Source organism: Drosophila montana, unplaced genomic scaffold (assembly GCF_035044405.1).
Source record: "Drosophila montana isolate Dmon_TW-CO22-7 unplaced genomic scaffold, ASM3504440v1 contig_1083_1, whole genome shotgun sequence".
NCBI lineage: Eukaryota > Metazoa > Arthropoda > Insecta > Diptera > Drosophilidae > Drosophila > Drosophila montana.
The window spans coordinates 623,008-635,137 of record NW_026996074.1 but is presented as its reverse complement, the minus strand read 5'-3'; the positions used below and the strand labels follow the sequence as shown (position 1 = coordinate 635,137).

Here is a 12,130-nt window from a genome sequence, read left to right as displayed (position 1 = left end):
TTTCTCATTTGCTGGCACTTTTAACATAGGCAAGTTTGCAAAGTACACTTATTTGGCTGCATTGTTTTTTCTGTGTTTCATACAAACTTTCCCCACCGACGACCAAATTTTCTTAGTGCTAAGATATGAGTTACTACCCCAATTTATACCTATATTATTTTTGGGCTTCCTCTTGATCTGAAGAACGTGGGTACAAAAGGTATAAAGTAATTACGGAATAAACATACCTACGTATAATTTTAATTATTAACATGATAAAAAAGATTTTCTATTTTTTGAATTGGAATGTCCATGAGTATGATATTATGTTCGAAATTATGATTGTTTATTTTTCTCAAAAGCGTTACCAATAAAACGAAAGATATAATATGCTTTATCAAGCTTATTAAGCGGTATCTATATGACGATCTTTTCGACATTTTTACAGGGTAGCAGCTGACTGCCTTGAAACGTTTTTATCTTTTACCAACTATAATTATAAATAACTTGGATGAGAGTAAAATAAGCAGAGTATATAAATTAATACAACAAATTCTTCACTCTCGATACAAAAAAGTAAAATTCATCAATTGAATCGATCAAACGAGAGCTACCTATACTGATCACCTTCTCTTCTATTGCCATTACTTTTGCTCAAATGCCTTACAATGTACGCTCTCACTCTAACTGTACAGTTAGATTTTACAATCAATTGAGCAATTTTCGACAGCCTTAAAGTAAGATCTTTCCCAGCACTGGCGTCGATATTTGCTGTAGCTGGTTTCTTGGCTCTTTCTTCAGTCTCTTCCAAGCAGTCGACTGCATCAGTTCACTAAGATTGCAGCAGTGAGGATAATATTGTGTTTAGTATAAATTGATCTACCGATGCCAGGCAAAAGGCTATATACCGCCTAATCATGGAACTAAATAGTGTTGCGATTGGGGATGGGTTGCCAGTAAGTGATTGAGTAACGATTTTGTTCCGGAGTTTCCTTTTCCCACATACATACATCAATAGGTGAATTAATATATGCAATCTTAAACTTACAGAAGTTTACATAAGTGGTGCATTTTTTAAGGGGATTCGCATGCCAATTGCCCTTAATTGACATTTTTTGTTGTGATTCTTATCAGGGTTATGTTTTATTTTTTTATGTATCGTATCGTCTCATTTATTGTGTAGCCACTAATATAAGAGATCTATAGTACAATTTTTTAGCAGAAAATAGAGAAACTCAGTGGATTATCTGTTGTCATATGATTACCTGAGGGGCGATTTACTGTCTCATCGTCAACTAATTGCAATTTGTCACATTTTCAGCAAGCAATTTATTCTAGTGATTTATTAACTCAGCTGAGTCCAGTATTTTGGCCTGTAATTTATTGGTTTATTAATATATAATACAAACTAACAAGCTGAGAGCCGTCCATTTATTCAATAGTTACTAGTCTGAAACTCACGCTCAATTAATCAGAATTCCAACACGAGTGCTAACAATCTATCTGCGTCTGAGACGGAATGACTGGCGGGAGTGGGGATTGGGAGTTACCCATAAAAACCCACGATCTAGCTAATCATATTGCCATAAAATAATGCTAATTTATTCAACCACTGTAGTTTATGTAAGTTTTATAAATAAAACAAAAATGCACTTCCTCTTCATGATACTCCCTGATTTACCTTTCAACAATCTGAAATTAGCATAAGTCAATAGAAAATTTAATTTAATATGCTATAATTATAAGTTCAATTTCATAGTTGCATAAATTAGCTGTTATAACTTAATAAGTTTTGTTTGTTTTAGGCCGATGCAGCCAAGCTAAATGATGCCAACAAGGGGCCAACACCCACACCCAACCCTCCAGCGCCACACGCTGAGAGATCCAAGCCCAAACTGCTTTATGCTATTAATGAGAATCCTGGTAAATTCTGGCACATTTTCAAGCAAATTGGCGACTAACATTTACATAGATTTATTATTAAGCTTTATGAACAGTTTTATAATTTCTAATCGATCTGTTTCAGAGTGGTATCTGAGCATATTTCTAGCCTTTCAACATTATCTTACTATGATTGGAGCGATTGTGTCAATACCATTTATACTAACACCGGCACTGTGCATGTCCGATGAGGATCCCAATCGTGGCATTATTATATCTACAATGATATTTGTTACCGGTATAGTTACCTACTTCCAAGCGACATGGGGCGTGCGTTTGCCCATAGTTCAGGGTGGAACTATATCTTTTCTAGTGCCCACTCTGGCCATACTTGCGTTGCCTCAATGGAAATGCCCACCCCAAGCCGAGCTTGATGCCATGAATGAGGTGGAACGCGAAGAGTTGTGGCAGATACGGATGCGCGAGCTGTCTGGGGCGATCGCAGTTTCGGCCATGGTGCAGGTCATATTGGGTTACACGGGACTTGTTGGCAAGATTTTAAAGTATGTGACGCCGCTTACCATTGTTCCAACAGTTTCCTTGGTCGGTCTGACACTTTTCGAACACGCTGCGGAAACGGCCTCGAAACACTGGGGCATTGCGGTGGGGTGAGTGTCAGCAGTTAAACGAAAAGGTTCCATTTCTTATTGTAAATGCTTTTACAGGACTACGGGAATGCTGACACTTTTCTCGCAAATCATGTGCGACGTTTCGATTCCAGTGCTTGCCTATAGAAAGGGCCACGGCTTGGAGGTGCGTCAGTTCCAGCTCTTCCGTTTGTTTCCCGTGCTGTTGACCATCATTATTATGTGGGGCCTTTGCGGCATTCTAACAGCCACAGATGTGTTTCCGCCTTCGCATCCATCACGAACAGATGTGCGAATTAACGTGTTAACCAGTGCCAAGTGGTTCTATGTGCCGTATCCGGGCCAGTTCGGATGGCCGTCAGTGACATTGTCTGGAGTGCTGGGTATGCTCGCAGGCGTGCTGGCCTGCACAGTGGAATCTTTGAGCTATTATCCCACAGTTTCCCAAATGTCAGGCGCCCAGGCGCCCCCCTTACATGCCATTAATCGCGGCATCGGTACCGAAGGCCTGGGTACGGTTCTAGCTGGCCTCTGGGGCGCTGGCAATGGCACAAATACTTTCGGCGAGAATGTGGGTGCTATAGGTGTGACAAAGGTGAGCAGCAGAGCTTGTGACGTGAGCGTACTGACTAATCTTTTCCAATTTTTCCAGATAGGTTCCCGACGTGTTATTCAATGGGCCGCTTTTATAATGGTACTACAGGGCGTTATTGGAAAGTTTGGCGCCATATTCATTCTAATCCCTGACTCGGTGGTAGGAGGAATCTTTTGCGTCATGTTTGGCATGATCATAGCGTTTGGCCTCTCTACACTGCAGTATGTGGACTTGCGTTCTGCAAGAAATTTATATATTCTTGGTCTATCGATATTTTTCCCCATGGTGTTGTGCCCCTGGATGCAACAGCATCCAGGCGCCATTAATACGGGTAATGAAACCGTCGACTCCACATTATCTGTGCTGTTGGGCACGACTATTTTGGTGGGTGGTTTACTTGGCTGCCTGCTGGATAACATTATTCCCGGTAAGTTGTGGTCAATTGACATCTGAACTGGGAGATTACTAAATTAATTTCTCCCAGGCACACCCGCTGAACGAGGTCTGATCGAGTGGGCCAATGAGATGCCGCTAGGCGACGACAACATCAACGATGGCAGCGCCACCGATTATGATTTTCCGTATGGCATGGATGCCATACGCAGCTGGAAATGGACCTACTATGTCCCATTTATGCCCACCTACAAGTTAAAGAAACAGAACTGAGTGATTTTTTCGTCGTCTACGATATATATATATATACATGTATATATATATATATATAGAACCCGAAGATTAAAAAAGATTTGATACTTAATGATTGTATTTATGCTTGGTGTTTATTGATCTTTAAAAATGTTTGCACTCTCATGCTTTATTACATTTTCTAACTTTAAATTTTCTACACACTAGATTTTAAATTCGCTTTTTGTTTTCGCTACACCCGAATCTTTATCTCTCGTTATTTCTGCACGTATCTTCTATTATTTTGCAATAACATCAATAGTTCTAGTTAACGAAAGAAAGCTTCAATGTCATCGCCAACTCTAAATATCTCAAGTAATCATTCAGTTCTGTGTTGCAAAAATTGTAGTTAAAATTATTGGTAAAATTTTAACGCATTTTTTAGCGCGAGGCTCTTAAAAATAGCATATAAAATATTTTTGAAATATCTGTTAAAAAACTAACATTTCTCCACTTTCCCTTCTGTAACTTCCCCTGTTTACAAATTAAATCAACTTTACATCTAGGGCTAAATCTAAAAACGCCGAAGGAACCAAGGCACAATCATTTGAAAATCGTATATGGCATTAATGATCGGTCGTAGAGTCACCACGGGACCTAAGACCGATATCATTTTACCTCTTGAACTACGGATTCTTACGTTCTTGTTTTTGTTTTGATTTCTAAAACGCCGCTATGTTTATCTGATTAGTTAATGGGACAACTACGAGCAGAGCTCCTGGGCAATCTGCACTAAATCTAAACTTTGGCTATATAAAAAATATCAAAAATTAGTTATCTCTAATTTGGTGCACTGAACCTGTGCTCCCTTTCGAATTTGTAATATCTAAGCTGTCGCGATCTTTGGCAGCGTCAACCGCTTGGCTTCCTAGAACCTATGCTGATTATGATGGGTCTGTGCGGATTGCATCGACTTTTTGATGCCACTGCTGGCGCGCGAGGATGAGGCCGAGGCTGACGAGGAGGCAGTTGTGTTGGCCGAAACATGGGCAGCCTTTTTTCGTTTTGAGTAGTAGCAGAAGATGCAGAAGCCATTCTGCGGTGTGGAACATCAAATATTTGTGGGACTCCGCGTGGCTGACGAGGTACGATAACGCGATCCGGAGCTATAAAGTACAAAAATGGAAACTTTATTGCCGCTTGTATATGACAATGCCTTAACTTGTAGTACTCACCGCGAAATGCTAGAAGTGTAGTCACGAACTGGGGTGCGAGTCTCCCGTCGGTGGTAGCTGCCACCTGCGCTGCTGCTGCTGGTGCCTGTCGTTGGCTGTTCCAACAACGACATGGTGCGATGGTCGTAGGGTCGAATGGAGCGTCGTCCCAGTGTAGCATAGCCATCCAAATGACTACTAGCACCAGCGCTGCTTCCCGTGCCGGAGGGCAGTGTGCCGTTCAGAGTGTATGAAGAGCGACGTTTGGGATTGTATGTGTTGTAATAGCCGTTGACGCCGCCTACGGCGCCATTGCTGGGACTGGAGCTGGAGGAGCTTTTGTATCGCATGGGCACCGAGCTATAATCGTGCGGCTCATAGCGTCTGCTTAGGAACGATGGCGATGTGTTGCGAATGTCGTTAAGACTCTTTCGAGGTTTGCTTGTTGCTCCACCCGACGCAGAGGTGACATAGTCTAGCGGTGAGCGATATACGGGCGGCTTCAGCTCAGTGCCGACGGGACTCAGCTTTAATGGTCTGAAAAACTGTTGAGTAATGTCCGGGGAATGAGCGCGTGTCTCCACCTCTGGTGCATGCAACTTTTGGCTGGAGCGCGCCTTCACCGCTGCCTGCTGTTCCCGGTAATAGTCCCGCACCGCTGAGGGGCCAACAATACTGCTGGTGCGTCTGGGCTTTTGCTCGTTGAAGCGGCTGTAGAAGCTGCGCCGCTTAATGCGATCAATTACACTCTCATTGGGATCGGAGCTCTCTGAGCAGCGTGTAGGCGACGACAGCTGAGAGGCGCGGGAAAGGCGTGACACCGTCGGGGAGGGCGTTGCATGCAGCATATAGTTGTCCTCGGAGCAGACAGACCAATTATCAAAGTACAACTCGGGCTCTTCGGTGGGAGACATAAACGTGGAAGTCGAGGCACAATCATCCTGGTAACTTCTCGAATCCGACGAGTAGTTGGCAATGTTCTCGAAAGAAGGCGTCAGCAGGTTATTGCGATTGATCTCGTGCGCCGACGAGGTGCGATAGCCCGAAGTTTGCGAGCTGCAGTTGTTGTTGGTATTGACAGAGTTGTTGTTAGTAGTATTATCCACTGATTGCTGACTCGAGCTGTTGTTGGAGGAGGCGCTCTTCATGGCGCCCGGGTACGGCGGCAAATTGGAGTACAGCCCGTTGCCATTGAGCAGCGCCGAGTTCGTCTTAGCGCCACGGTAGCTGCCACTCGTATTGGTTGTGGTTGTCGCCGTGCCACTTGTGGTTCCTGAGGCATTTCCGCTAGTCGGATTGCTCAGATCCAGCATAAGACCCTTGCGTTTCTCTTTGTTGCTTTGCATGTTGCAGCTAGTCATCGTCGGGGTTGTCAATATCGTCGTCGTTGTTGTTGTTGTTGTCGTCGTCTCTATGCTGCCGCCCTTTGCGCTTTGATTCTGTAGGCAGTCAGGGCAGATAGTGTCACAGTTGCAGTTCACTTCAGCGGCCATGGCTTTAGTTTTGGCCACATTTTGATAAATGGGCGAGGTTGGGAGTAATGTGTCCTGCTCCTCGCGTACCTGTCTCTCAATGTTACTGGTGGAACGAGTGCTTCGCACGCGTCGATGCTCGCTGTTTTCACGGTCAAAGCGTCGCAGAAGTCCACCTAACATTTTGTTAACTGCGCCGCTCTGCTTTCCACTGCTGCTGCTGCTGTCGGCGTGCAGCTCCTCAACGCTGGCGGATCGCTTGGGACTGACACTGGTACCGGGCTGTGTGCGTGGCACGGACCGTTCCCGCAACGAGCGTAGCATGGTGTCAAAGCGCGATCGCTTGTCGACACGCTTGTCCTCTGAAGCAGCCTCCTGTGGCTTGTCTGCATCCATTGACTTCTTCTTTCGCGGCAGCGTAGATGTAGACTTCTCTGGAGAGCTGTGCTCCTCTGGCGAACCTTGTTTCTGAGTGCAGGCCAGCGCTGTGCTAGGCGTGCTCACTTTCTTCTCTTTGCTCATTGCAGAGTCACGGAGCTTCTCGAATTTTTGACCTATGGCGTAGAACAGACCCTTGCTGGTTTTTTTTTCAGGTGATTTCTCCTTCGATTTGATCACCGGACTCGACTCCTTGGAGCTGTCAGCTGGTGTCGTTGTTGTTGTGGTTGTGGGCGTAGATGGAGTCAGTGGTGTTGGCGGCACAAGCTTTGATTTCTTGGAAACTTTAATTACTTTTTTAGTGGTCGTCGGACGCGACTCTGCAGATGAGGAGCCAGTGTCCTTTTCAGTCAGCGAGTTTGTTACACCTGTAGGCGTGGCTGATAATGACTTTTCTTCCGACGTGGTTTTGGAGTTTGGTGCGTTCGTCGGCTTTAGCGCAGTCTCGGCTATGCTGGGTATGGCAGAGCCGCTGTGAGTTACCTTTCTGATATCCTTGGGCATAGTCAACCTTGTGGCTGGATAGCTTTTGGGACGCATCAGTCTGCTCTCTCTTTGTGCTGGATCAGCAGTTGCCTCTGTTGACGTCGTGGTTGGTTTACTAGGCAGTTTGCTTGGCAGCGCTGACGGTGTCGACTCGGGCAAAGGCAACTCCGGGTTACCTTTGAGACTTAGACCCAGATCCTTCATGGGATAGGATTTGGGCCGCTTCAGTTTAGTCTCCTTTGGTGCGGGCAATTGAATGGGTTGTGTTTCCGCACCGAGCAAAGACTGGGTTGCTGTTGCTTCTGATTCAGCTGCTTTATTTAACACCTTTTTAACTTTTCGGACGAGCGGAGTTGTTGTTGTGGAGATGGCATCTGGGTCATTGTTTAGCTCAGCGTTCTTTTCCTTCGACCTAACCTTTTTCAATTTCTTTATGGTGGTCGTTTCTTCAGATCTGTCACCCCGGGGCGTCTCAGCAGCTGCTTGCTCCGTGGACAAACGCTGCTCGTGCTCGTTCTGCGTGCGCACCGCAGACAGCAGCTGCAGCTCCTGCAGTATTTTGTTGGCCAGCTCGTGTTTATCGAGTTCTGTTTCCAGTTCACGTGGACGTGACTGGCTACGTCTCTTCACAGGCTGCTGAGCAGTGTGCAGGGGTCCTGCCACTGCATCAGAAAACTGTTCCATGCTCTTGTTGCGTGCATGTCGCTTTGTTGTTTGTACTGGCTCCACTTCAGATTCTACATTGGGCAAGCTGTGCTTGCGATGGTGCAGATCCTTTGTTTCTAAGCGGTCACAGGATCTTTCCCGTATCTCTCGCAGGACACTCTGAGAGTCACGCTCGCGTGGTTCGTCAAAGAAGTCGGGCCGCAGAAAGCGTGAGATACGACGCTGCGAGGAGCGTCTACGCAAGGAGCTGCTGCTGTCGGCCACGGCCACACTGGCAGCTTGTGGCGGCGGCGACAGGTAGCCGCTTGGTGGACGCCCCACCGCAGCACTATAACGCTTTTCCGGCACGTCCTTCGTCAGCGCCGTTCCATTGGTGGACTTACTCAAATATGGAGAGTAGTATTTATACTTGTCATTAATGTCGCTAGTGTAACTGCTGCTACATAACGAGGATTTGCCATAGTCGTCTCGGCATACGCTGCTGCTGCGGCTTTTGTTAGCCAGTGCGGCAGCAGACGTTTCTTGTGCTGGCCCCTGGCTTGGGGCTCGACTTAAACTCCGTCGATAGATGGCTGTGCTGGCTGCTGTAGTCTTGGGCGCATCTGTTTGCCGTTTGGGTGAGCTATCCTCCTCTGGCTGCTCTGGCAGATACCCACGACCGCTGCTCTGGCTGCGTTTGTACAACTTAATGGCCGAAGTGGTGGTTACAGAACCGCTCTGCACGCTTAACGTGCGAGATAATTTGCGGGCCTGCGTTGGCGGCAGCTTGGCCAGCAGCTGCTCCTGAAAGCATTTCGGTAGGCCTGGGGTAATGCTAGAGAGCGTTTCCAGATCCTTTTTGCTGAGTCGCAAGCGCGACAGATCCAAGTCGGCCAGATCCAGCGGCTCTTCGTCAGTACCAACGGTTGCAGTCGTATATATAGTGTTCTGGGCCTCTCCATTCTCAACATTGCCTGACGGTGATCTAGGCTTGCTGTCACTGCTTCTGGAGTGATGACCTGTGAATAGTAGAAGTAAAGGTTTCGCTTAAGTCTCAAGCAGCCTGAACCATAGGCTCCCGCCACGGAGTGAGCTGAATGCTGTTGGGCCAATTCGTAAGCTTACCCACCTCTCTGCAGTGCACACAATTCAAGCATCTTACATAACTGAGTACCTGTACTCCGAGTCGGTGTCCAGAAGTACCTGTAAACATTTTGTATGTTTGCAACCAAAAGAACTTTGCACACTGGATCGATCTAGAGTAACATAGCGGGGTTAGCTCGTTAAAGCAATTATATAAAAAAAAGATTATAATAGTAACATAAAACAATATCAAATTCGTTCCAATCAATAACAATGATTAGCTCACGTGCAGGAAGACATAAAAAATAACAATTTGTTGGGGTTTTCGTTTTGTTTTCATGTATTTTGCAATTTATCAAGTTAAATGACGTTTATTTCATTTGCAAATCGGCATATAAAATAGTTTTAGTCTTTAAATGTAGTTATGTTAGAGTATGTATGAATGCATATAAAAATATTGCTTAGTTGTAATGCTTGAAGCAGCATTTGCGCTGGAGAAATACCCAGCTTGAGTTCAGTAAATGACTTGAAAAATGTCAATGGATGATTATTGTTTGTAGTTTTAGGTTTTTCTGTGAATATCTTAAATCAAGCTCAAATTGAGCATTTACATAAATAACTAAAACTTTTTAAAATTAATTTAAATCACAATTAGAGTCAAGTGCTAGTATAACAATCATTTTACCTACGAGCACTCTTCTTTCTCTTCATTCTCACATACTTTCCCATTGACAATTGCCAAATTTAGAATAATTTTTAATTTGTTTTTAGTTTAAGAAAACAAACAAATAAAAAGTTAATGTGCTTTAAGCTTAAAAAAGCGTTTAGGTAATAGCATTTGCTACGTTTATTGCAGTATCCCTTTGGGCGCATACTGAACGTTAAATGTGTGGCTTATTAAATGCGTTCGCCAAAATTGTTAAAGGTGGATATAAACAATCAACAACAAACATCTATGTGAAATTCAATACTGAAACAAAAAAGATAAATAATTTTGCCAGTTGCTGCCACAAAAAATACCAGCATCAACATTTGCATCTGCTTCTGCATCTGGATCAGAATTAATGTTTGCATTGTTCGCCTTATGGCTTCTTGAGGTTTCTTGTGGCTGTTGTGGTAGTGCTGATGGTCTTTGCTGTCTTGGGTGGTACTGTTGTTGTGGCATTCACTTGTTTAGTCTGTTCCCGGCTGATGGTTAACTGCGGAGCTGTGGCGACGGCGACGGCTACTTTTCGTGATGTTCTTGTGGCCGTTGCCACTATGGCGGGTTGCAGTTGTGGGTTGCTTTTGGTATTGGTATTGGCATTGGTGATGGTGGTATTTAACGGACTGTTGTTAATGGTTATAACATGCATGGTGGGCGCGGTAGAAGTTAAGGATAAACCAACTGTAAACGAAATAAGCACGAAATTTTGTGAACGGCCAACAAATTGCAAATAATCAAATAATCATTAAACCATGAAAATATGTTATATTAAAAATATAAGCCAAGTTAGCGGCGCCTACGAAGGTATGAGAATGAAAATTGCAGTGCGTCAAGGCTTTCAAAAAAATAATAAAACAACAACAAATATAGAGCAGCTGAAAGTTTGTGTTGTTTGCTGATGATAAGAAAATATGTTTGCTCTTCTCATAAGAATGACAACAATTAGTAGCTGAACATTTTTGTACATTATCGTATTCAAAGTTTTGGACATTTTTGTTTTAGTTGTTCTTAATTTTGCTAAAATTATTCAAACAGCGCTTCCTGTTTATTAATTGATAAAAATCATAGTTTTTTTACATTATTTACATTATTTCAATTGCTTTAAACAAATTCGTATTAAATACATTTTTTCTTGTTGATTTAAAATAGCCGAGAACTCAGAAACTTGTTTTTGGTTTTGATTTGAATTTAGATTTTGAATTTTGTTTGGTGTTTCTGCCAAGTTAGTTATTGTTGTTGTTGCGGTTATGGTTTTTATTTTGGTTTTGGTTGTGCTTGTGATTGTGGCTGATCAGCTTAAACACAGCATTAAACAGCATGAACAAAATTAACTACATTGATAAGCTTCAAATGCATGTGTGGGCTTGTGTATTTATGTGTGTGCGTGTGCTTAGTGGTGTTATAAATTAATTTCTTGTACAACACAAATTTGGTTTAATTATTATTAAACTAAAAACATAAACAAGAACTTTGGAACTCAAACAACTTGCTTGGTTAGCGCATTTTCCTTTTTTGGTTGTTGTTTATGGTAAAAAAGTATATATTTATATATATATATGTAAAACTAAAACAAATTTAAGGTAGCGGGGCCATTTGCAAACTGTACAACAATTATTAAAGTATTATGTATGTATATGTAGATATTTATTTAACAAAATTCTTTTGGTTGTCAAACAATTTGTAATTGCAAATAAAAGAGCCATGGTTTATTTTTCTTCATCTGTATTTGATTTGGATTCGTTTGTTTCTAGATAATTAAAACAAAAGTGGATCGCTTTATTGTCATCAAAATTGTTCTCACTGTAAAATGTAATAAGATTATTTTTGGGTTAAATTTGTAGCCGTTAGCCGCTCGGGCTTCTTGGATTGTTGTTAAGATTAATAACATATCCTTCTTTGTTTGTTTTCAACAATTTAATATTATTATATATTCTTTTTTTTTTAACAATTTTTAATAACATACGAGTAGATGTAAATGAATTGAAATTTCGTGTATTTACCAAATTCTGTTGTTCCTAATTAAATTTGTGTGTACAATTTTTGTAGCTGTAAAACATATAATTATATATACATATATATGTATTTATATATGTACATACTTATATTTTGTTGAGCATTTCGTTTAATTGGCCAAGCTAAAAATTGTATATAAATAACTATATAATTGCGCAGATATTCAAAACTTTGAATACGATTTCATATCTCATACGACCTTTGACAATTTTTCTATCATCATTGCAATATTTTAATACTTAATTAAATAATAAAAAATCTGGTTAAGCAAATAATGAAAATAAAATAAAATAAATCGAAAATAAATAAATAAATTAAAAACTGTGCAAACATTACGAAGAAAACAT

General features: G+C 42.3%; 2 protein-coding genes across 12 annotated transcripts in view; one reads left to right on the top strand and one right to left on the bottom strand.

Annotated features, from left to right (window-relative positions):
- Positions 1–775: 775 nt before the first annotated feature.
- Positions 776–3,867, top strand: LOC135438563 (solute carrier family 23 member 1). Its single transcript, XM_064696950.1, has 6 exons — positions 776–935; positions 1,785–1,902; positions 2,006–2,528; positions 2,586–3,102; positions 3,160–3,529; positions 3,587–3,867. Exons 1-6 carry the CDS (start codon positions 897–899, stop codon positions 3,766–3,768), a joined length of 1,749 nt encoding a protein of 582 aa, XP_064553020.1. The 5' UTR covers positions 776–896; the 3' UTR covers positions 3,769–3,867.
- Positions 3,856–12,130, bottom strand: part of Nuak1 (Nuak family kinase 1) — a 51,706-nt gene continuing 43,431 nt past the window's right edge. For 5 of the 11 annotated variants that reach the window (XM_064696122.1, XM_064696319.1, XM_064696241.1 and 2 more), the window contains 2 exons: positions 4,962–9,000; positions 3,856–4,892 (listed from right to left, as the gene is read on the bottom strand). In XM_064696122.1, the coding sequence (XP_064552192.1) occupies positions 4,838–4,892; positions 4,962–9,000 (4,094 nt within the window). In that variant the 3' untranslated portion in view covers positions 3,856–4,837. Of the gene's footprint in view, positions 4,893–4,961; positions 9,001–9,106; positions 10,452–12,130 lie in introns of those variants that run through there. The other 6 variants (XM_064696481.1, XM_064696565.1, XM_064696835.1 and 3 more) reach the window with 4 other exon arrangements.